Raw genomic sequence first — 26,324 nt, forward strand, 5'->3', positions numbered from 1 at the left:
ATACCCGAATACTTAAGGCTACTAACGATTTTATTGTTTCTCCCTCTCCCCCTCCCCCTGATTAAAAACAAATCTTTTCTCATTTTAAGATCTAAATTCACGTGCTTACACAATATTCTATATGTAATTTTATTTTCAAAAGAGAGAGAGGGGAAGAGAAACGACGACAACGATTGAATATAAAATACTTTTCATCAAGACAGAAAATTTATTTTCCTGACATTTAAATCTAAATATCTAGAAAAGAGTTACATATCGCTTATAGATTTTTTTTTGTTATATTTCCCATTCGATATTGGTTATTACAAATAAACGTTGAAAAGTGTAACTTGAATGTTTTAGGTACCCATTACTACAATATTTAGCCGAAAAATAAAGATATATAATTATAATACAAATAAAGATATATAGTTATAATACATAGCTAAAATACAATTATTAACTAATTCTAATTTTATTACTAATTTATGTGGTAACGTAATTTTCTTTCAAATATTTCATAGCTTGGCAGCTAGCAATTGTACAAATAAGATAATATGATTTCTCTTTCTACCTTCTTTTAAATATTATATACAGAAGTCTAACTTGAACGATGGCGAAAATATGTATTTATGTATACGTGTGTCCGCGCGTGTGAGGCGTATATGAAGCGAACGACGAAACGGATACAGAGAGTCGTTGCCGATCTGTCGATTTGAAATAAATAAAGATGAAAATTGTCTCCGTGCACAAAATCGGTCTCTAAGAGTTATTTCCAAATTCCATTATAATATCCCAACATTTATTAAAAAATAATCAAATATTTTATAATTAATAAGTAACAATAATAAAGCTAACAATGTAATAAAACTAGCTTAAATTTATTTTTACAATTAACATATTTATATTTATATTAATTATTAGTTTTACTATTAGTTTTACATTAATATCACTTATTTTAATAAAATTTGTAATGGTTCAAGTTAAGAAACTTGGTAAACTTTTTAAAAATATTGATTTAATATTTATAATTACTGGCCTGTATGTATACAATAAATGTAAAATATTCTGGAATAACCATCATCCTTTTATAAAAGTATAATAAATTCTGTATAAAAATTACGTAATAATCGACTACATAAATTGATCAAAAATTAACATTAATTGTACTTGACTTTTTAAAGTGTAATTAGCATGCACAAAACAAGGTACAATCTATTAAAAATTTTTGCCTACATATTACTCATTTTTCATTTATTTCATATTTTCACAAAACGTCCCTTAATATATATATATAACATATGAAGTAAAAATTAAAATGTAAAATAAAGTTCGTTTTAAGTAATCGTTTATATCGCACATAATTTCACTAATTAATGCATTTAACGGTTAAAATGACAATGTTTGGAAGCTTGGCCACGACCGAAGAATCGGAGTTGCAATGCACGGCCCGACTCAAAGATTGCATTTTAATTACACATTCGCAATAAGCTTAGCAGCCGTCTCGGAGGCTTTCGCTTAGCGAACGGGCTAAGGAATTAAGTCGGCACGCAGGGCTCGTGCAACATGTGCGGCTCTCTGCTGAGGTCAGTAATTACGGAAGTGGCTCTAGCGTGGGTGGTTCGATGCTAATCGACCCGAGTGTGTCGATGCGTGGTCCTTCATTAAAGATCCGCCCGGGGAGGGGCTCTTTGATCTCGATATCTCTACTCGAAATTATCACTGCATGATCCTGTTTAATTCACGACGTTACTTCTCGACCAGAGAGCAAAATTGTCAATACTAATTCGAAAGATTAGATTTTGAAACTTCGTGCAGTAGCATTACGAAACCCAATTTAAAGAGAAACGAGGTCAATTGCATTTTATATAAAAATAGTTTGTACAAGCATAATGAATGGTATTAAGATTCGTATTCGAAAGAACATCTACTATTCCAAGCACAATTAAATTTATAGATTAAAACCGTAATGTTACACGAAACTAATATTATAATAACAATTTAATGATTATCAGTAAGTTGAATATATTATGTGAGCATTGTACAGTGCATCATACATCACGAAAATAAAAGTCACAAAAAACTTTTACAAAGGTTATCTATCATTCATTTCAGATCTTTCATCTAATCGGATTCCCGTAGCGAAAGTTTAGAAAATTGTATTGCACAAAAACATCAAAGTTATTAAAAAGAAATTTAATTATATAATTTGTTTTAAAAATTAAATTATTTTGGCAAGCAGAAAATGCTTCTAATAACGACGCGAGGATACGACAGAACTTTGTTTTCTTCGTTAACTTCAAGTGACTTTTTGCTTTAAGAGGAATTTAATTTGAGGCTTAGCTGTCAAGTAATCTGAAGTTTCAAATTAAAAAGTTGTGTAAAACCAGCTGATGTAAGTACCGGTTGAATTTCCGCAAAGAAAGTTCTCACAAAATCGTTTCCGAATATTCACATTGAAGGAACGCAGAAGCCCGAACGGTCGAACATTCTTAACGCCGTAATGGCGAAAAAATTCAGCCAACATTATTGGCCTCTTTTTTTTTTATGCATGCTACATAAATTTCGCCGAAAAGGTACGAGATGGCCTACATCAAGATGTTCTTGGATCGGCGGTTTGCGAACGTAAATATTCCTGCGGGATCGTCTGGGATCTTACGCGGTCGTACCCAATTCGTTGCCCGCTTTCCGATGGGCGAAACGATGGTGCGATTTCGTAGGTCGCGCACGATCCGCGATTCAAAATGATAATTCAAGGAGTTCCGGAGCACCGCATGAGAACTGGCGGAATTCCGATTCGCCCCTCGAGATGCGCGAAATGGACCGTAGTAAGTTGCGCCGCTGCTCGAGGACAGGGGCAACCTACTCCCGCAACTTATCCCTTTTGCAAGCAAAGTCGCTTTAATGCGCGAACTCCTTAGCGAAATCGCGATATCGGGAAATGACATTTCAAATCTCAAAGTTTACATCTAGCGGGAAATAGACACTTTTACCGATTCGCTATAAAATGTGGATATTGATCCGATGACATTTTATTTTAAAGTGTCGATACTTAATGGCATGGGTATCACATGCAGATAAGTACAAGAAATAGCTCTACTGTATTAAATTTGAAAAGAAAATCTTAATATAAAGAAGAGTTGTTAAATGCCAGTTGTTCATCAATATTTTATATATTTTTATTAAATATAAGCAACATTTAATGACGAAGATATCAAATAAATAAAATAAGAAATAAGTAATGTAGAAAAATTAACAGATTATACATCTTGTGTATGATAACAAAACTTTAAAAAATCAGACACAATTAATATTAACTATTAATTTTTGGTTAATTTTTTTCAAGTAACAATAGAGTAATGGAATCTTCCAATTTTATATTAAATATTTATACTCTTATTAAAAAAAAATTTTTTAAATAAAAAATATTTTACATTGTATACACATATTTGTAGTTACTATAGAAACTAAATTAATATTCTTATAAAATTCACGTTGTATTATTTCTTCAATATAGCACAACAAATTTTTACAAAAAATGACGTAAAGATAAAAAATAAACAATAATATTAAAATTAATAATTAATAATTACACAGAAAGAACGATCTGAAAATTTAACTAAATACAGATCTCAAAAGAATTTTGTTAATCTAGCAAAATAATTACGTTGCACAGTAACTAAAATGTCAAAATTTCTTACAGTATTGCTTATTATGTTTGAATGTCTTCATAATTATTTTGAAAATCCAACAAAATTATTTTCAAATTTATATCCAGCTTAATTTTTGAATACTTTAATAACACCAGTCTTTCTGTGTGAATAGAAATATGTCAAACTGCAAACATTAATTCAAGTTAGTTCTATTTCGATGTCCCTATGTTCCGTTATCGTTATTTATTAATTCTTTTTCAAAGTTTCATAAAATTAATTGTAGTTTTATTGCTGACTTTTAGTTCAAATTACACATATTATTTTCAGTACTGTAGTTTAAATACAATATAAAACATTATGTACATTTACATACATTGGCATTTATTCTGCAATATTTTCTCTTTATTTTGAATAAATATATGATTTTATAGCAAGTATTGTTTTTTAACCAAATTAATTTTTAAATTTATTTTGTGGCAAAGTTACATACTACTTCTGTTTCTCTTCGAGCAGGCATAATCAACATCCAATAAAAAATATAATAAAAATAGCTTAAGTAAACATTTGACAATTCTTTCTCATATCACAAGAAAAAATAGAATATACAAAAGAGAGAAAAATGTATAACAAAATTATGAAATAATCATCGCAACCGCGATAAACATAAAAAATATCTACTGTAATAAATTAATAAAAAAAAACAGTATGCACGTAATAAATATAATAAATAAAATAATAATAATTATGTAAAATAATAAATATATATTACGAGAAAAATAATATAAAGCGTACGAAAGAGAAAATATATCAAAATTATGCTGTAATTTTGTACTTTTTCTACTCTCATCTATCCTAATTCCCCATTTCTTTTCGTTACTCCAACGTTTGTTTTATTATTCCGCATTTCTCCTCGACGATTATTCCTCGAGTGATAGATAACCGTATCGTTCGCTTTCAATTATCGCCTTTATTATCTCCACTGTTCCGCCATCGTTTTTTCCCTCGCCCCTGTTTTCAATTTCCCCACTTCTTCCCGTTCATTCGACATCGAATTTCCATTCGCCGTCGTGCATCACCTCACGTCGCCGCGTCGCGCTAAAGAACGTGACAAACCGCCGACGAGAGGGCCAAAAAGCCGCGGCGCGGCCGCGCGGAAAGCCAGGGGTGTCAGCGGCAAACGGCGCGCTATTAATCAGCTGGGCCATTCATCTTAATGATCGTGCCAAAGCAAGCTCGTCCTTTCATGCCCGCGTGTACATACAACGGGACCGGTGGCGTGCGTGTAGTGTCAGCAACCCGTACATTCGCATACATATTGTCGGGGGTGGCGTCGCACCGGCCGGTTCTGGCAACGTGTCAACTGCCTCAAAAACACAATGCCGCCGTTTGTTACCGTAGATACGGACGCGGAAACGATACGGCCGTCGTCAGTCGGTGTCGCGATACCGTCGCAATATCACGCGTCCACGGTGTAAGGAAGAAACCCCCGTTAATTGGCCCTCTCGGTTCTCCGATCTCCGCGAACGGCGCAGCATTACATCTCCGTAATTTGAGAGGACGTATCCTCAATTAACCATTTCTCATCCGTCCCAATAGCGGGCTCGGGTTTGCGGTGAGTAAAGGTACTTTGTTTGCTTGAGAGCTGAAGGTAAAATACGCTGAAACGGCGATCGTCGGACAGCCGGGCGAGATGCGCATCGCTGGAGAGTTCGCAATGATGATGCCTCGCGTGGATATCGCGTCGGATAGCGTGCATTTCGACGGTGTTTATTATTTATTCAGCACGCGCGGGAGATCAACGTGGAACATCTGCGGCGCTCTCTCTCTCTCTCCACCTATACTCGCGCCGCAAGAAATTACATTACAAGCGGATTACATCGTGCCGTGGCGCGCTTCGCTCGCGCGTCGTTCTTTGCAGCGGGGCCAAACGCAAACAAACCGTAAGCGATTACTAATGATCGCGCAGGAGCGGAGAGTATAACGTTAATTCGCCGCCATCGCCAGCACGCTCACTCGTAAACTTACAATTTGGCGGTAAAAGCAATTACAACGGTATCGCCGATAATTACTTCTGCAACAGACACCCGGCGTACCTCCGCGACATTGTATATTGTGCATGTACTGTTGCAAATACATTGTACGTATATATATTATACACCCTGCGTACATATATGTACATACAGTTTATATATACACGCCGACAGTTTTGATTTAGCGTTACGACTTTACGTTTTAGCAACGGCGTAATAAAACGCTATTATGGCTCGCGCGATTTATCTGGCAGGTAGACAATGTCGTGTAACAACAGCGCCTTTGATGTCATGTAACAACAGCGCTGGCTAACATCGTCGCGAACACCGTGTCTTTCTCTAATTGCATTTTCTACCGTCAAGAAGACGAACCTTTCGAGCACCGCGCTCGCCTTTGACATGCAACGCGTCCACGTCTATTTCCCTACGCCACGATGCGCATTCCGAATACCTTAGCGGACTGATTACGCGGCTCCGAGATTATTGGAGTATCTTCGATAATGGACGTGGTTACAGCTTGTAAATAATAAAACGCTGACATTCATGTTATCGTTTTAAATCCGTGTTGCTTTAGTCATATATATGACCTATTAATTTTTTCACAGTTTTTATGTAATATTTTATGTAATATATTTGATATAATTCCTGAGACTTATACATGCATATAAGTAATATAAATATATAATTACAAAGATAAGGATTAAATCAGCCTATTCAGTCAGCAGCGGATCTTGATGCTAAATAATAATTTTATTGTAAATTTTAATTTTTCCAGTTCATATAACTGCAACACTTTTTGTCAGTCTCGAAACACAGTTATTAGTTAGATAGCGATGCTAACTAAACAGGCGATTTAATCTTTATCTGTTTAACATTTATCGGGCGAATATTCAATTTAAATTGTATATACACGTTGCCGGAAAAGGACATTCCTTTAACATATATTGATTATTGCGAAGAGCAATATCATAGACCTCGGTTCGAAAGGCAATTAATAACCTTAAAAACCTCCATACACTAAGATTCGAAATATGTTCAAAAAGACCAAGGCAAAAAGAAACTCGGTAAATAAACTTTGATCCATTTACTTTCTATAGATATATAATATAAATAAATTTAACACGAGATCTTTTTTTCTCGGTTATTTATATTACAGAGTGCTTCCTGTAACTCCATCATTTACAGATCATCAATTTTTTTTAAATTAATGATATAATTTCATTAAGTTTCACGTTAATAATAGAGTTCATAAAACAATTTAAGCATAGAGAATATGTTGTCTGATAACTTTAAACAATAAAAATACTTAATATATTAATAATATTTAAAAACTACTATCAAAATTATAAAATATTATCACATCAAATTATTGCAGCTTGATTATTACATCATGGTTTACATTGAATCATGATTTTACAGAGATTGTAGGTGATTTAGTTGATATTTAATTAAAGTAAATGGTATTATGTTTCAAAAATTTTTCATTACAGAATGAACTAAAATTAAAAATCTAGCAAAAATGAACAAAAAGTACAAAGTACAAAAAAAAACAGAATAAAAATTGATTGTAGTTAGTTCTATAGTAATACATTTAATGTTGTTCATTTGAAAAAAAAAAACTCAATAGTTTTGGATTCTCGAATTATCTTTGCAAAATCATATATCGAATAAATTTATTTAATGCAATAAATCAAGTTAATAATAATAAATTTTATTTCAATAATATCATTGTTAAGTATTTTTAATTCTCTTTATTAATATTATTTTAACAATCAGAAGAAATTAATTTTAAATAAATAATATTACCCTCTCTCTCTCTCCCTCTCTCTCTTTCTCCAATTATCATTAAAAAAGACGGGTAAAATCATCAGATTTATCTTTTTCCATGGAACCTTTTTTATCCATGTTTACTTATACTACTTATATTTTTGGATGTGTTGAATCTAATTCAAATTATTTTCAAAATAGAACGATGGAAAAATATTGAAAATTGCATTTAAATTGCTCATTCTTTTATAATTTATATTTAATAAATCATAAATAATCTCTCTCTCTCTCTCATCTCTCCTCCTCCTCGCTATCTCTCCTCTCTCAATCTCTTCTCTCTCTCGCCTCTTCTCTCTCTCTCTCTCTCTCTCTCTCTCTCTCTCTCTCTCTCTCTCTCTTCTCTCTCGTCACTGTTACCGGCACAATAGTCTTTAATATTAATGTTTAGACAATTTTGTTTAAATACTCAACTAAACCCAGGAATATGCAAACAACAATTAACTAATTTTCTATTTTGTACGAATAACTGAAAATAGCTGAAAGATTAAAAGAACTTTTATTTTAAGAACATATGAAAAATATTTCATAGATTTTGAATGACGTGACCTAATTCGAGTCTTCAATAAGGGGGGATTGGGAGAATATTAATATTAATATTTATATTTTAATCTTTCCAATCAAGTTACTTTTTCTTAAGCACTTTAAAATATATATGTGGTGAAAAAGGAAGAGAGAAAAAGAAAGAGAGAAGAAAGAATTAGAAGGAAAAAAAGGGGAGTAGAGAGGAGCGATTTGAAGTTTAAGCATATTGTATTGAATTATATTACGTTCAATTTTTGGGTTAAGTAAAATTAGCAAGCTCATTATAAAAAAGTATGAGTGTAATTGACGTTATGTATAATAGTACAAAAGTAGAATAGTAAGTAGAAAAAAAGAAGGTAAGAAAATATATATAATCTTGAGTTTTTATTCAAATTTTATGAAAAATTTTGCAGATTGAATGCGATTTTCAATACTTTCCAATCATCCCATTTTGAAAACAATATTGGACTTAAATTCAGCACAGCCAAAAATATAAGAAAACAAATAAATAAAAAAGTTCCACCTTCGAACGCAAAAACTCCGATCATTCTTCCTTTGTGATTTGAACGAATCATGATCAATAAAATCTTATAATTTATTTAAAATATATATTACCGCACAAATACGTTACGTACTTTGAAATTATGTTACAATTAAATTTCAAGAATTATCGAACTTATTAATCCGTTTCCAAACGTATTAATTAGCGTACGACACACGAAGCCACAAACCACTCGAGCTTCGAACTGCGAGGCATGAAACTGCGAAAGTTCGGTAGCGACGTCCAGAATATTCTCATATGTACAGGGGCGATTTAATAAACAGCACATGAAATCTTCCATTAGGCAGAATCGCTCTAGCTTGTGCAATTAGCGCCAGCCGTAAATTAGATATCGGCTTCCGGTCAAGCGCCGCGCCGCGCGGCGCCAAGAATACGATGTGCGGTGCTGCGCGGGCGCGCAAGCATGAATTCAATTTATACGTGGGCATTTAATCGTGTGCCGTGTTTGGGCAGTTTAATCGTTTTAACGCCCGTCCTCGGCAAATTGGATGTATGCGCAGATTAATTATGTTTGCTTATAATGACGAGATCGCGAGATCGTAAACGCCGCGCCGTGAAATTCGGTATAAAGTAACAATCCAATTACAAAGATTAATCTGCTGAAGGCAGATGTTATAGGTCATTTGCTGTGCCTTTCCTTTTATTTAAGATTGATATTGGTTGCCTTTGCAAACATAAAATGTGTTTTCTGACAGATCGATGATACTGATACTAAGATCACCAAAAAAATTTAAACAAAAAGAACTGTTTTACTCAAGTATCTGAAAATTTAACTAGCTACAACGCCGAAAATAATTTTCTCAACTCATTAAAATAATTACGTTAAACATTAAAATTGGTTAATAGAATGTCAAAGCTTTTTGCAGCCTTGTTCTTTGTTGATGCAGCATCATTCTATATATAGCTAAATTTTTAAATATTTCAGCAAAAGCTCGATCTTTCTTGAGTGCACTTTATAACTATAGAGTGCACTCTAAGAATAACAGAAAATACACTAAAAAATTTATAAACAACTCTCTTCTTACTTTTTTCATTTGTGCGGCTGCTTAAATATTAATCTCACGCTATATCGTCATATTGAAGGTGAAGACTCACCTTGATCCTGGGCCCAATTAATAAGTGAAGGAACGCGCGCCTCCAAACTGGAGTAACAGTCCTCGAAACGTGCCGATGAATCCAGACCAACAGTCTCGTAATTGGCTTTAACTCCGCAGAGCAGCGCCGTCGCACATGCCGACGATTCGCCAACTTGGGCATCCATGTTGTACGTCTGGAAACAAGATAACGGAGATTAATTGCGTACTTTCGTGTAATCGAATTGCGGTTAATACGAATTTATGATCTGAGACATATTTTTTACTTGTCTCTGGGAAGGAAAATGTATTTTTCAATCAATTGTGTCTCGTTGTAAAAAAAAAAGCTAAACTAAAAGCGCACTTTATTATATTTACGAATATTTCAATCGATGTCCCTTTCGCAAAATTCTGCTCACAGTCAGTAAAAAAAATTAATAAAACATACAGAGACTTTTTTATTCTGTTCATATTTCCCTCAGACTTAAATTATGAATAACCTCGAATTTCAATTGCATACCACCGCAACTGAAATATAATGTAATTAAGAAAAGAGATATTTTGTTATTAAAATACATTGATTTCAAATGTGAATAATAATAATAATCCAGATTTGTTACACAGTGACCATTTCATTGACAAATATTTTTCATACAACATGAAATTTTCGTTTTGCAACTATTAATGGCTCATTCCACGACTCATTTCATCAGAAACAGCCCGTCTGAATTTTGCTCGAATTTCAGTGCTACCATTAGAGTGTCGGAATTTTGCCGTTTACCCTACGGTTAATATGGCCGTGGTCACGTAAATAAGGTGTTACCATACATCAAGTCCCGCGAACGTCAGGAGCATCGAGGTAGGAATGATAAGTTTCGAGGCAAAGAGAGAAATTCCGGTGGAAGTGGACGTCGCATGTCTTATGTGTCATGACTGGCAATTTTCGTTAGGTAATAGAATATGGGGTCGAAGTGTGTCACCGATGTCTAGGAACCGCACGTCGCGTTCAACGCTCTAGGATAAGCACTGCAACGAGCAAATGGACATTTTCGTCCATCGGCTCACTCGACTCGGTCCGCTCCGAGCTTTCATGAAAACGACAGCTGTGCTCTATTACCGCTGGCGATTCGCGAATAAAAATTGCAAACGCCGCTCTCCATTCTCTGCAGGAATTAATCGAAACGATGTCAATAATATTTTAATATAATTTTAATTGATATGAGAAAATTATAAACGAGAAAAATATTAAAAAATACAGGTTTTATAAGGTAATTTCTTTTATAATCAATTATTCCTAATAAATACTCCCCCCCCCCCTCTCTCTCTCTCTCTCTCTCTCTCTCTCTCTTTCTCAAATTGGTGATGAAAGATTATGATCTTTATTTGATGTACTCATACATGTTCCATGATGACTGTCTTGGTAAAAGTACTCTCGATGAATTGCCATTGCCATTCCGAGACGTGGTGATAAATTAAAAATCTGATATTACAAATTTAAAACTGGAGCTTTAGTACAGAAACCAGGTGCACAGCTCTTATACCTCAATTGCTACAAAAGTTATAACAATATTTTCATCTTTCTAGATTTATCAAAGATTCTTAATTAATTAAACTATTCAACAAGAGTTTGTTTTAAAAAATATTGTCTAAACTTTAACTGAACGATATAAATATAATATATTTAAAAAAATTTTTTTAATATATATATATATATGTATATATATACTTATAGTAAGATTATAAAGATCTCAAACTAATCGAAAAAGCTTGACAAAAGTATTATTATCTATTTTGCAGTATTTCTTTCATATAGCAGTTGCACAAATGCAAATCATAGTATAAATTTGTAATGATATTTATATTATACATAATGTATAAAAGTGAGTAGTTTTTTAGTTTTTTATTTCAGCAATTGGAAATAAAAAAATTCATAGAGAAATAGTATTGATATGCTTACAAGTGCGAGAAAAAAATACTCGTGATAAACTTTTTTTTTTCATTTGTGCCAAATAAAACAAACAACAAAACACGTTAATTACAACCACAATAAACAATTTTATTACAATTTAATAATATTTTGTTTCTTGAACTTGCCATATTAAATCGTTATTTAAAATTTTTACGTTTTAAGTTTATTTTGTATTCAGCAATTCTTTAAAAATAATTATTTATTATACATCTCATTTCTCAAAAAAATTAGAAAAGAGTTCAATCGTGTTTAAAAGATCGATCAGTACGACGAAATGAAAGCCGAAACAAACTCGTTCCCATAAATCCTTACAGTAATGTTAAAAATTATACTTTAGTATAAAATACCATTAATATCCGACAATTTTTTATTACAGAACTAGCCTATTTAGTTATCCTTTCATCTCATAGGGATTAATTCGCTTGAGTGTGCGTCCCTATTTCAAAATCCGGACAGAATCGATCTGGCACACCGTGTGGAAAGCCGATTTCCTTTTGCACAAGAATAACTAAAAGGCACACTCGTCGTTATCATAGTTACAACTAACCCATGAATCGTCAATTCAAATACCGTTATGAATTAACTACAAAACTACGGTCAATCGTCAAGTGGCGCTAAAATAGAACTAGGACTGCAGCTTATAATAATAAGCTTATAATAATCTGTTCTATTTTAGAGAAACCGTATACCGACCAAACGTTAACTTTGGTATAAACATAAAATTGCAAAGAGAGAGAGAGAGAGAGAGAGAGAGAGAGAGAGAGAGAGAGAGAGAGAACTTGTTTGTTTATATTGGATAGCAAGAATGAAAACCTAAAGTTATAATAAGAATTATGCACGATATCGAAAAGAGAAAAAATTGTCAGTACAAGAAACACTCTCCTTCTTAAAGCATTTTTCAACGTAAAATTTGTTTACTCATAATAATGTTAACGATCATTATCGGGGGAAAAAAATATAACTAATGTAAAATATAAAATGTAAGGAAATATCATATAATATAATATAACAAATTACAGTGTTAAAGTAATTTAATAATCATAGGAAATATATTATTTCATATGCTCACGCAGCCAACAAAAGAGGTTTAACATAAAAAAGCTCTTGGTTATTACCAAGAAATTTTTTTTTTTTTTTTTTGTTCACCAGTGACACATATACATTAACATTTCATATCTGATTGAGTTTTCTAAATAACCTAAATAATTAAAATAAACCAATTTTAATTTCCATCTCGCGAGATTATGCTGACCAGATGAGGACCCACGAGCGGGGCTGTGAGGCCGAAGGAACCGGAGGGTCAAAAGTCAGGCTCCAGCGAAATCGAGGTTGAGATTCGGAGAGGGATTCTCCGCACGGATGCGACTTGAGGTGGCGGAGCAGACCGCCCTGACAGCGATAGAAAAGTTACGACACCGTGGGGGAGCCGCAGGACCCTTGCAAAGCTAACGCAAGCTGTTCCTGTCGCTCGCAGGATCACGAGCCCGACGACAGGGCGCAAAAGGCATGCGCAATACGCACCCCTCGCGGGGGGATTGCGCCGTTGATCACGCATCGAGCGCGATCCAATTCGCTTTTGCGTTCCGACCGCCCAGGAGGATCTCGAGAAGGCCCCGGCTGTGGAGAAGCGAGATAGAACGAGACAGAGAGGCCGGATGTCGTCGTAGCGGATCTAGAATCTAAATGTCGATGAGGTACCCTCAACTGTAAAGCCGCGAGCAATCGGGGTAAACCGCGTCTTCGTCCCGCGATCAAGCCACGCTTAGTGTCGGATTTTGCGGTGCGTTCACCATTAGCGGTGTAGGTAGTTTACACGTGGTCGTTTGCGAGCGAGGACTCTACGCCCATTTTGTCGCGAGCTAGTGGATGCGTTCGAGATCGAGACGAGCCTCCTAGAGGACAGGGGCACGAGGGTGTCGAGTCGGGAAAAAACGAATTCGCGTGATAGTATACGCCCCGATTAAATTCCTTTCCGTCTTGATCGCGGCGACTCTTCCGCGAGAAAAAGCCGTGACAGCAATCATTATAGAAGTTAAATAGATATTTTTATAAAATCTGTCAAAAGTTTCTAAATTGTATCACCACAAATTTTATTACAATAAATGACATTACTGTAAAACTGATAATTTATAATAGCGTACTCGTGTATCCTCCGTTTCTTTGTGAAATCGGATGCCGTTGGATGATCGTGTTAAAAAAACGAGCGATGATTTTTCGAAGTAGGATTAGGAGAGCGAGGAATCTTGACCAGTTCGAATACATAAGAAATCAAACGTCTCGGGTAATCGTCTCTTTATTTGCGCGCTAATGTTTCTCGTCCGCTTTACCTAACTGTCGAACATCAAGTGTCGCTTGCTTTTAACATCCACGCTAATCTTCTTGTACCTTTCTCGATCTCATCCGTGACCGTAAATATTTCTATTACTCATTGTGTCTGCTCTTGATATTTCTATTTCTATCCGGTTCCTATTTCTTAATTTTCCGGCAATGATTTGTGACTATATAGTCGTGATAAAGTAATAATTGATATGAATCAAAACATGTCAACTACAAAAATAAATTCAAATCATTTTCATTTCAAAAGATTTGTACTTTTTCATCATTATTTATTAATAATTAAATAAATATTTTATCTTTATTCAATAAATTATAATAGAATAAGTATTAGTTAATGATTTCTATTAATCTTCATATTTTAATTTAATTACTTGAATTTATAAATTCAATACTACTTCTTTCGAGGTGATACGAATTAGGCATTTGATTGTCTTATGCTTTTTTGTCTCCTAACTTATACAGCAAAAAGTGCAAATAATAAATTGTTAGGTCAGAGTGAAGTTAAACATGTAGTAATAATATCTAAAACATCAAATTACAATTTTCATTTACAATTCGGTGCCAAATCAGAAATATAATAAAAGCAATAATTTAAGTTCACAACTGGAAATACCCAAAAAGTGCCCGATCAAGGATTATCCCGAAATGTGTACAGATATGCGCGCGATATGCAGCGATAGGCACGGAGATTACTCATCGGTTATTATCGACGAATGTTTTTATCGGGCGTTTTCTCAGCCGGGCGCGTCGATAAGATAATCTCAGTGCGTGTGAGACGTGTCTTTCAGTTTGCAGGTGAGAGCAAACGGCAATAAACGCGTAAACGCGTAAGCGCAAATACAGAGATCATTAGGAGGCTGGGGCAGCATGCAGGCGGACGATGGTTGCACTTCGCAGCAGAAACGGCAGAGCGTTTCAACGCCGGACGAATCGCAACAGAGCGTGCCGGACGGATGGCCGTTCAGGAAGGCAAAGTAAGCACCACTTCGTCACGTCCGTGACCGATATAAAGCGGAGATATGGAGGTACTGCAAGTAATCGACGTGTGAGTGACGCGTTTCTAGCGCTTTCGCTTGCTTTCCCTCCTCCTCACCCCTCCACCCGCTAAAGCAAACACGAAGATGTATCAACTACTAACTCCCTTTACGATCTTTTTTAATTTATTGGAAACTGGTAAATATATCATGCGTGCATTCAAATGAGAGGTGTGCGCAGAGCAAATAAAATCGTAGATATCAAAATTTTATGACGATCTTTTTTACGGCTCTTGTTCCCAATAGAAGTCATAAAAAGTGATCCGTGTCATGCTAACGATATGTAATTCACTTTGCACTTGCTCTTTATTTTCAACGGTCAGCCTCTTTATCTGTAATAAAGAACTCGAAAGATAACTGCCTCTTTATCTGGTTTTCTATGTATGCGATATTGGCTATAACGCAAAAGAATGGCAATTAATTCTGCGAATATTCAAATGAAATAAAATGTTACGATTAAAAAATGTATTCAAAATATTTTTTGTTTTATTTGCATTTGACTGCTCTATTTCGTTTTCAATTGCAAATGTCATTTATTTTACTTCAATTTATTTATTAAATTTGTACGTAACACGTGTAACACGTGGCAGCATATGAGCGATAATATTAATCCTTTTTGCTTCGAATTGTTGTTTTTCAAGCAAAATAATTTCTTTCCATTCCGAGGCCACCGCAGCGTTATTCTAAAGAAAATTTTACTTTCATGAGTGTTTATCGTTTTGTTTCATACAAGAAAAAGGGAGAATCTAAAATAATAGACACTGTTATTTCAATTGCGATTACATGGAATCGCGCAGAATGTAATGCAGTCGAGATCGTTTACCCGATATTGGGGAATTTCTTTTTTATTGAGATCCTCCCGCATAGGTAAAAGCGAGCAAGCGCTATGACGTGCGTGTTACGCGCGTTTTGTGCTCATTCTCGCAGCCGCGCATAACGCATGGTTGGTGGTAATTGTCGGATGCCGAAGCGGTCGGGTGGTTCGCGCGGGTGGAAAAGCCGCTGCGGGGTAGATTTATATTCATAATAGCAGGGAGTTTGGAGGCCGTTAGGCGCAAAATGTTTTAGAGCCCCAAAGTAAACGCGCCGCAGTGTTCGCGGTAATGCCGGTAACTCACTTCTCCCACGACGAACATTTGTCTCGTAATGGCCACTGGCCCACCACGCTTATGACTAGTTCGTAAGCGCCCCGCAGTGGTTTTGTCACATCCGTTCCATGTTCTATCTCTACCTCTGTTTTTTCCCCTCCTCCTCTCTATCTCTCTTCCTTTACACATTTTGAATGTTCTTGGTGATTACGTTGAGCATGTGTACCATTTTCATATGTTCATAAATATATATCGATATATGTATATTTATGAACATATGAAAATGGTTGATGTCCATCCACAAGAACCGTTCATGCGATGCGATTTTTTTTTCTACCTTAAAGTTTCAATCAATGAAGTTGTGCTTTCTTTAAAGACGCAATTTTTTATACGTGCGAAATTAATCCGATACTAAGCAAAATCATAACGCAAGTAGTAAATACACATTAAATATACTTTTACGTAGTTACAATACATAATACAGAATCAGCATATTAAGTTCATTATAATACGATATAATCTAGAGTCTTCTAGATTACATAGTATAGCGCAGTGTCTACGTATATTTGGTAATATTTGGTCGCGGAGCTTTTGCGAGCACGCATCTAACCGCGCGAGGGGATTAAACGCTTCGAGTTTACGGTCCATTCAGTTCAACGGGGCTCAGACAGTTCTACCTCCGCATCCTTCGCGCTATTCTGTACAATAATACCGGCGATTTACTTTCGGCCGGCGTAGCCGGCCCGATCCAAAGCAGTCGTAATCGCGGTAACTCGCGAAAGTTGGATCGCGCGTACGTGCGGGAGCCGCCGAAAGTCAGAGGGGCGGGAGGGGGGGGCAGGCGGACTCCCGCACGATAAAACGCCGAATCGCGGCGGAAGTTCTCGATTGCGATCTAAGTTGAAATTAAATTGACCGCGGTATGATCCCGCAGCGGCGCTGCCCAAGTCCCTCGGCTAAACAGGATATCCGTCTGCGTAAGCGCACGTGAGCGGAAAGTACGAAGTAGACCGGGTGCACTTTTCCGGGCGAGGCCCTCCTTCGCCGTCCTTCGCCTCGTCTCGTGAAGAGAAATGCTCCGATATTTCCCCTACCGAAACCAACCGCAAAGAGGCAAAACGTTCCGGAAACGCCCGTTTCTTCCCCTCTTTTTAGCTCGTTGCTCTCCTCTTTCTCCCTTACTGCTCATCGCTCGGGCCATCTATTTGCGACTGTCCTCAAGTCGGAATTCTACAACTAGCTACCGCCTAATTACACCAACTGTACAAAGAGACATTGCACTAAATGCTACTGACATTTATTTCGTCTGTAATCTCTCTCTCTCTCTCTCTCTCTCTCTCTCTCTCTCTCTCTCTCTCTCTCTCTCTCTCTCTCTCTCTCTCTCTCTCTCTCTCTCTCTCTCTCGCTCTCTCTCTCTCTCTCTCGTCTCTTTAGTGCAATATACTGCGGTTAATGTTTCACGGATATACTAATTTTTCCGATTTTTTTCAATGCACAAAGTATCGAAAAATTATAAGGTATAACGGAAGCTTCGTATCTTCGCAAGTGAATGAGCACCAAGGATAATTCGCGATAATTAGTCTATTGAGAACGAAACTTTAGTCACCTTCAACCGATAATCTTTTTCTTCGTTTTATGTAAAATATTCCACAATCATCGCGCCAGGTCTTCTCATCTGCAAGTTCATTAATGGCCGTGTTGATTTTTGCCTTGCGGCATCGAACATTTTAATTTGCCGTAAAATGTGAAGAAAAGAAAAGCCCGTTAATATTAATACAATATTTCCGTTACAAAACACGTTTTTCTGCGGAGAAAATAAAATTTAATTAAGATCCAACCAAGATATAAATAACTGTACCAAGTTTCGCTCGTTTCATTCTTGCAGCTCCGTTTTATTATTAATGGCGGAACCACTGAATCATTTGTTTCTTGCATCTCTTGTGCAACAGTATAGCGATAAATTTCTTTATCTACGCCATTTCGTCGAAACCATATCAAAACCCGTGAAAACTTCAGATCTTTCAACACGTTTCAAGATAATACCATACAACGTCATTTCCAACGTTAATTAACAAAATAGAAGCGACCGCGAAGTTAAGCGTCCGCTTTAGTTTATCTTCGAAATAACATTACCAACTTTCTATACGATAAGGAAGGTGTAATGTTGTAGTTATCACGAACTTAATTATAATTTCGAAAGATGTCAACTATTATTATCGTTATTAAAGCAAAATTAATTTTCTGTATTATATTTCGCATTTAAACGGTAAAATCATATATAAATGTATCAACTTCCAATAATATCTTTAATTTTGTGTTAACTCCATTATTATTAGGAAAAAATTATATACCGGATGCGCATTAAAATAATTAACATTATATATTTTTGTTTTATTCCCCGTATAGTACTAATTTGTACGCAAATGAACATTGGAAATTGTAGTTTGATATTCAGGTTCCTATTATTACAATGTTCTAGCTTTCATCAATAAATTAATTTGTTACAAACCTTGTTGCCCAATTACCATCATACTTGTAAATTCCTATATCATATCGCTTCCACAATATAAAATTTATAATTAAAATAATGAAAATATAAAGAATCATTAAGTAATACTTAATTCATTATTAATTTATTTTAAAAAAAGATCAAATATTTAATAAATAACAATAAAAAAACAAATAAAATTGGCTTAAATTTATTTTTGTTCATATATTTTTCACATATAAAAATAATTAATTTCACTATTATCAATTATCAGTCTTCCATTGATATCATTTACTGTAATACATTTGTAGAGATACGTTTAAAAAACTTAATCTATTTTTATGATAAACATAAAATATTCCACAATAAACTTTTTCTTATAGAAATATAAAAATACAGTATGAAATTATAAAATTATTTTTACATAAAAATTGATCAAAAATCATTAATTGTACCTGCTTATTTAAAGTTTTGTTGACGCACGAAAAAAGATGTACCTAGCTTGTTAAATTTTCTGCATTACTCATTTGTTTCATATCTTTGTCACTAAATGTCGCTTATATTAACAATAAGTAAAAATATAAAATACTAATGAGATACAATTTAGGCAATTAATACACATTTAGTAAATTTCTCCTATATATCTAAATTAATTTAGATAATTTTACAATATGTTTAATAATTATAAAAATAAAAGAGCTAATGAGAGAGAGAGTTGCACCAGTTGTTTGTGGTAACATAACAATCTAAGTCGAGATAAACTTATAAACAGTATCAAACATTTCAAATTAGATTGTAATGTTAACACAAATAACTAGCGTGACTCGATTAATCCTTCTGTAACTCTTGTATTGATCTTAAATCTTTTAATACTGTATTCGTTATTAATATTTAATGTTTAATAATATTTTTAGAGCGGACCTAGTCGACAGCCACAAAGCGGTGAAACTCGATTTGGATCCGTGGGCTGACGAATATAATATGAAACATAAGAGAAGAGGAACAGCGCTTATACTAAACCATGTCGAGTTCGAAAGCATGCCCACGAGAAAGGGCTCTATAAAGGACGCTCGGGACCTTGAGACATCATTAAAGAAGCTCGGGTTTGACGTTCGACCTTATCTTAATCCGTCGCTCAAAACCATAAACAAAGTCTTAGAATTGAGTAAGTACTGCATTTCCGTAATTCAAATACTACGTAATCATCGCACTTTGTATCACCTGCCTCAATTGACAAATCAAATAGATGACGACGTTCCGAGTCCCTTCTGGGATAATAAATGCGAACGGTTTCCGTTTGAAAAAAAAATAAACAAACAGAAACAATATCATTATTTCTGTCCATTCGCAATATTGCAGCCTGACGCAACCACATCGTTACCTCTGTGTACCGTCGTTTCTTATCTCTCGACAATGAGCGCACTTTCGTTTCGTATCTCATCGTGACAAAGCGATAGAGTTTTCTCAAGATGGAGAGAAAATATACGGAGCGCCCAAGAGACTCCTTACTTTTAATCGCAAACTTTTTAAAGAATTCGAACTTAATTATCGTTCGAAGAGGGGAGAAGTTCATGGGAAAACAATTTCATCCACTTTTTTAACGCTTGATATCTTCGCGATTAAATCAGGAAATGAAATTTTCCCCCAAAAATCTCTTTGATATTATGCAGTATAGTGACTCGCGATCCATTAAATAAATAATACAATTTCTCTTAATATTGTAATTTTACAAAATAAAATAAAAAGCAACAAAAATGGAAAAATCCGAGATACAGGCGTTATAAATGGAAAAAAAATTAAACACCGGTGAATCGATCGGTTATCGGAAAATCGAAGCCATTTGCCGAACGACTACATTTGTGGCTAAGCTACCCAGAAGTAATCCCCCACGCATTAACAATCTTCCGCTCGTCTAATGGCACTGCGCCTATAAAAGCGAGGAAGCTTTCCAACTGCACTGATAATTGCCGATGGACTCTTTGTAGAGCCCGTCCTGCAGACGAGCGAATGGATTCCGGCGCGGTTAACGGCGAAGCGGATAATGATGCGCGCCCCCCCGATGAGGACGACCTGGCGACAGGTTATACAAACATTTTACAACGGGACGAGCTCATTAAACGTCTATTCGTCGCAGTGAACTGAGTTCCTCAACAAATAACTAACAAAGCAATCTCGTGAATACGGCTGCGGCAGGTGCCGCGGAAAGTGAGGCGGAAAGTCTGATGATTACAGAACTTCGCCGTTGGATAAGAAAAGTTTTCGCGCCTTCGCCTCAGCGCGACACGATGCGCCTCTATCAACAAGCCATATTCATTTACCACTTTGCTTCTAAATTCTAACCGTCGGTCCTGCTTCACGTAGCACGCACCCATTCAAAGGGTTCGCTCCTGCGAGGTGACAAATAACACGATAGAGAGGGTCTAATTAAACATTTAGTATAATAAATACGAAAAGCGTCATCGCTTGCAGTCTCTCGGAACTCGGAATTTCGTGCAGATAACAACTCCGTTGATTGTACGAGACAAATCTGTCAGCCAAGGCGATATGAAGAAAAATAAGGGAGGGGGAGGAACGCCAAAAGTTGGCCGCACAAAAATACAGCAAATTTTCGTTCGCTACTTCCCTCGGGAGCAACTAAGGCGGACTTTTCTCAAACTGCGCTTTCCGTTGATATGAAGGGAAACAACGACGGTGGAAACCAGAGGCAGAGGAAGGAATCCCGTTCGGATCCTCTCTCCCCGATAGACTTTACACGTATTCGATTACCGAGTCGAAAGTGCACGCTTTTCCGGAGTATCGGAGGAGCGTTCGTTTACTTTGGAAAGTCAGCGCGGTCAGCGCGCGTTGTTATAACTATGCTGTCGCATAAATAAACCACCCCGTATTTTGCGCGACTATACCACCACGCCCGGGCTCAGTGCTTTAATTTTGTCTGGCAACGTTCCACGTAAGCCGAAGCGAGAGCCCGGGCTTCCTCCCTCTGGAAGTTTCGCGAACGCGAATCGACTGCCGAATGAGGACCGAACTTTTCAATTGGAAACGGTCCGCGTGTCGTTGTAGCTTCGGCTTTTCTTCCTTTCTTCCCATTGATCTATCAACAATGCGAGAGCTACACATTGCACAGCCGCCGTTTTCCTCCACTTGTATCGATGATTCTTACTCCTCACCTAGACTGTCACATTGCGCTAAAGCGATGAGATACCATCCTCAATTTATTAATAAGTTTTTTTGCAATAAAATGCGAAAGGTATAATTTATATCACCAGTCATCTAAATGATGAATATATCTCCTAAATTATATCGCTCTTTTAAAAGTATTGATTTTATAAATTAAAATAACTATATAAAAATATAACAAGTCATTAACTATACAATATCTTAATAATTAATTGAAAAAAGTTAAATAAGTAATAATAAAAAAATAAAAATGTAATAAAATTAGTTGGAATTTATTTCTATAATATATTGACATTTTTATTCATATAAGCTATTACATATTTACTATTATCAATTATTAATTTTATTTATTTTAATTATATTAATATAATTTATTGTAATAAAACGGATAAATGATAGAACAATTTTAAAGAATTTGATAAATTTTATTAAAAACTTGGATTTAATTTTTATAATTTTTACGTTATAAAAATAATAAAAATATCGTGACAAATATGTATATACAATAAATGTAAAAAATATTATACAAAATAAAACTTTTTAATAAAAATATAAAAATTTAGTGTGAAATTGCATTTAATGTTTTAAAATATTGTTAACGTGCATAAAATAAATATAATCTCTTAAATTTTTATCGCGGTATTACTCATTTCTCATTTATTTCATATTTTTGTCTAATAAATATTGATGCTTATATTATATTAAGTAAAAGTATAAAATATTGAGATGCGATACAATTTCAGTACACATCAGCAGCTCTCCCCTTCTAATTGTATTGATGCTAAAAGCATCGTTCAAAATAATCGGAAATGTTATTCAATAAAACTCGTAAAATTAAAAGTACAGTTCTAAAGGTTACAATTGGGCTACAATTCTAAAAGTTCATCCATAAAGTTATTTACGACGTTACGGTTAGATAAAAATAGAAAATCGAAGCTTTCTATCACAGAAACGTTTTAAATCTCCTAGTGAAGTAAGTACATTTAACAAAGACTAATAAAAACAATGAATGGTCACAGAGCGAAGACTAAACTTATTCGTGTAGAATCGCTGATAATAGATTGTTTTATAGTGCAATGTTATGCCATATTTTAAGAAATGTATTTAGTATATAAAATATCACGAGAAAATGGTTGTTAGCCTTTAAATTAATTCAACGTCAGATTAGCTTTTGAGAGAAAGAGAGAGGCAGAGAGAATGAATCAATAAACTATTATTACTTTCACAAATTGTTTTCGAAGATTCTATAGTTCCTAAAATAATTACGCGAACCGGAGAGAAACTAGAACTTCCTATACATAAACTTTCGAGTTAAGGCACGTTTTAATCGGGATAAAATTACCGAGAAACTCAAATCGTTTCGCAGTTTTTGAATCTCAATAATAGAACAATACCTTTTGAACAGCGTTTAATCGGGCGGAAAATAAAGCCGGGTTCTCTATAACACATGGGAATTCGATATATTCATTAAAATCGATGTTCAATAAACAGAATTGTTAGACGCGTTCTAGTCTTACCGGGATAAAACCGACGTGTTCGGATCGTTTCACAGTTTTTCGAATTTTCGAATTTTCAACAACAGAACCATACCTTTTGAATAGCGTTTGATCGAGTGGAAAATAAAGCCGGGTTCTTCACACACGCCGCTGGATAATCAACGAGAAAATCGTCGTGCGGAATGGACACGACGCGAGTCGTTCGCTCCCCCCCCGGTACGCTTTTTTCCCTTTTCGCGAATTTTTTTGAACGCGTGCCAAAAACAAACTTTTTCCGCGCGCGTCGTGGTCGAGTGTACGTCGCGGCAGATGTCACACCGCAGGATAACGCGACGGCATGTAGCACGTCCCGTCGCAAGTCTTCGCGATTTCGCGCAATATCTTGCCGCGTGGCCGCAATCGCGAGATATTACCCGGGAGGAGCCGGGCAAACGAGAAAGCGCGCGCGACGATGCGCCGGCACGTAAAGCACTCCCGGTGTTTGTCGACACTTCCCCACCGAAAAGCTCGATACCCATCGTGCATGACAGACTCGTCAACGTGGCAGCGGCATCCACTTATCCAAGTTGCAGCCGGCAGGCAAACCCCGCGCGTCCTCGAAGAGTAGATAGATTTTCAGAGTTAACGTGTCAAGTGCAAGCATCGTGAACATTCTACTTGAGATAAGTGCAAGTTATCGTGGGAAAAGAGCCGAGTGTCGTTCGCCTCTCGGCTAATGTCGCCTGCGCCTTTGTAACTCCGATACACGAACAGAATGGACGGAATTCACTTCTTCCCGGCTGGCGATCCGTAAATTTCTCGACAAACTCGTTAGGACAGCTATTTTTCGACGCGGCAGTCTGTAACTTCGTATTGACGTATACGAGTTAATATATATATATATATATATATATATATATATATATATATATATATATGCTCGAAACGTACGTTTCCCGTGGCGACACGTCAAACGCGGATATCTTGAAATGAGAATATTTCAGCTCGAGTAAGAACGTATTATGTTCGAAGTTTCCACGTTACATGTTTCCTCGTGTTACACACCCCTCCCGTAATACGGTGGCTTAATCTTGTTCTAACGTTGCGCAAAACGCACCACTGTATTTACTTGTTCTACATTATACAATATTAGACCATTTCAATGCTAAGTCACTTCTGGCTTTAGACTGTAATGCTTAAACTTGCTTACTAGTTTCGTAGCACCATAAACCATTTCCATTCCTTCAGTCGATACTATAATATACAAAATCCTTAATTACTTTGAACTTCAGTCAGAATTGCAAGATATTTCTATGTCCAGCGAGTGTATCATTACGCGTTTTTACTTTAAATTGTACATGTTTTAAAATGTACAATTACAAAATTACAACTATAATCTCAAAATGTTTAAAATGTTTAAAGCGGGAGATATTTATAATCCTTTGACTACGACTGACGCAAAGCTGTACCACTGAATGCACCGTGAAATTCAGCTAAAAATGCGTTTTTGAAACAAACGCAGATCAAAACAATTGAGAATATTTCTGTTTGATAACGATAGAATATCGAAACATAAAAAAAGGCTACTGCTCTTTAAGTTGAATCAGTAAAATCTTAAGGTTCATCTACGATAGGAACAGTAATTCTTAAGAAATTGATCAATTACAAAAGAACGTGAGAGAAAAAATTAACTATATAATTAATCAATTTTTTACAGCATTATCGATTTGCTATATTTATGCTGCGATCATCACTGTCTTTCAGTCAATTTCGATCATAAGAGGGAATCACAGACCGGAATCGATGTATTAATCATTAAAAAACAGTGCTTATTTCTGTGAATGATATAAATTGTAAATATAGAACTATTTATTCAGCGAATAATACACTGATTCTGATGTAGAGAGTAGAGTCCTTGTATGGAAGAGTTTGGTCACAGTATAATCTATAGGAGCACTCTGTGTCGGTAGCTTGGATTTCCACGTAGAGATTTCCGTGACCATCTCCTATGTTAAATTCATGACCGAATAGAAAGAGTGTCGTATCATAAGTATGTTATTCTTTTTCTCTTAGATGGTTTTTCTTTAAAAAATACAAAATAATAAATAAAATTATTTCAAAAATTATAAAAACTAGTAAATAAGTTAAATATTAAACTTATAAAATATTTGTGCACATATGTACGTATGTTACTGTATCTCGTCGCGTTGTATCTCATCGGATACAATCAGAAAAGTGCAATGAAAAATTTGCACGCTCACGCATCTTTTCGTGAAACGGGACATATTGTACTTTAAGCCAGCAGCAAAAGAAAAGAATAAGAATATACTCCAGTCATTTTGTATTTTTTTAAATACTAATATGATTCAAAAGATAGTAATGATTATAGTTTAAGAAGACAATTGCAAATTTAATTCTCACTGACAAACAAACATTTCGTAAACGAGAGAAGGGACAAAGAAACCACGTCGCTCCATTCCACGTGAATCAGCAAAAAAGTTAGTTTACATACCGCGCGCACTGTGACTGTGCAGACTCTGCTTGTAAAAATTCAACGTTGCTTCGAGTCGACCAGCGACATTTTCTGGTTTCACCAATGCGCGGCGGTGTCATAAATGTCGCGACCGCAAAAACCAAAAACAAAAAGGGAGAGAGGGGGAGAGAGAGAGAGAGAGAGAGAGAGAGAGAGAGAGAGAGAGAGAGAGAGAGAGAGAGAGAGAGAGAGAGAGAGAGAGAGAGAGAGAGCAGAAGAAAGAGAAGGAAAGAGAGAGAAGAAACAAATTCACGCGAATTGTTTGGCGTGTTTCGAAATTCCATGCAGCGCGTGCGGCGCTGGGGACTGGCAATTACAATCGTGATATTCAGCGGAGTCGACAATATGCGGCCGCGATGCAATGATGCCGAACGCTGTGGCCACGAGCAAGGGATCGGTATCCGCGAACGCGATGATTCCGGTGTATATTGACGGGCACGATGACCCGCCAATCACCCGCAACGTGCATAACAATACGCAGCGTGATTTAATAATTCCCGCGCGCGCGCGCTCGCGCTCGCGGGTGAATCGCTTTCTGTTAAGAATTCATCGCCAGCTACCGACGTTTCGCGCCGTC

General features: G+C 35.8%; 2 protein-coding genes across 7 annotated transcripts in view; one reads left to right on the forward strand and one right to left on the reverse strand.

Moving 5' to 3' along the window:
* The window catches only part of LOC105832228 (alkaline phosphatase), a 216,083-nt gene that overhangs the window by 71,582 nt on the left and 118,177 nt on the right, over positions 1-26,324 (reverse strand). For all 4 annotated transcript variants that reach the window (XM_028193493.2, XM_036291922.1, XM_012672983.3 and 1 more), the window contains one exon: positions 9,669-9,843. In XM_028193493.2, the coding sequence (XP_028049294.1) occupies positions 9,669-9,843 (175 nt within the window). The remainder of the gene's footprint in view (positions 1-9,668; positions 9,844-26,324) is intronic.
* The window catches only part of LOC105832229 (caspase-1), a 44,488-nt gene continuing 30,820 nt past the window's right edge, over positions 12,657-26,324 (forward strand). Inside the window, exons 1-3 of one of the 3 annotated variants that reach the window (XM_036291925.1) lie at positions 12,657-13,309; positions 14,741-14,926; positions 19,477-19,727. In XM_036291925.1, the coding sequence (XP_036147818.1) occupies positions 14,820-14,926; positions 19,477-19,727 (358 nt within the window). In that variant the 5' untranslated portion in view covers positions 12,657-13,309; positions 14,741-14,819. Of the gene's footprint in view, positions 13,310-14,740; positions 14,998-19,476; positions 19,728-26,324 lie in introns of those variants that run through there. The other 2 variants (XM_036291926.1, XM_036291927.1) reach the window with 2 other exon arrangements.

The sequence above is a fragment of the Monomorium pharaonis genome, chromosome 9 (genome assembly GCF_013373865.1).
Source record: "Monomorium pharaonis isolate MP-MQ-018 chromosome 9, ASM1337386v2, whole genome shotgun sequence".
In the NCBI taxonomy this organism is placed as follows: domain Eukaryota; kingdom Metazoa; phylum Arthropoda; class Insecta; order Hymenoptera; family Formicidae; genus Monomorium; species Monomorium pharaonis.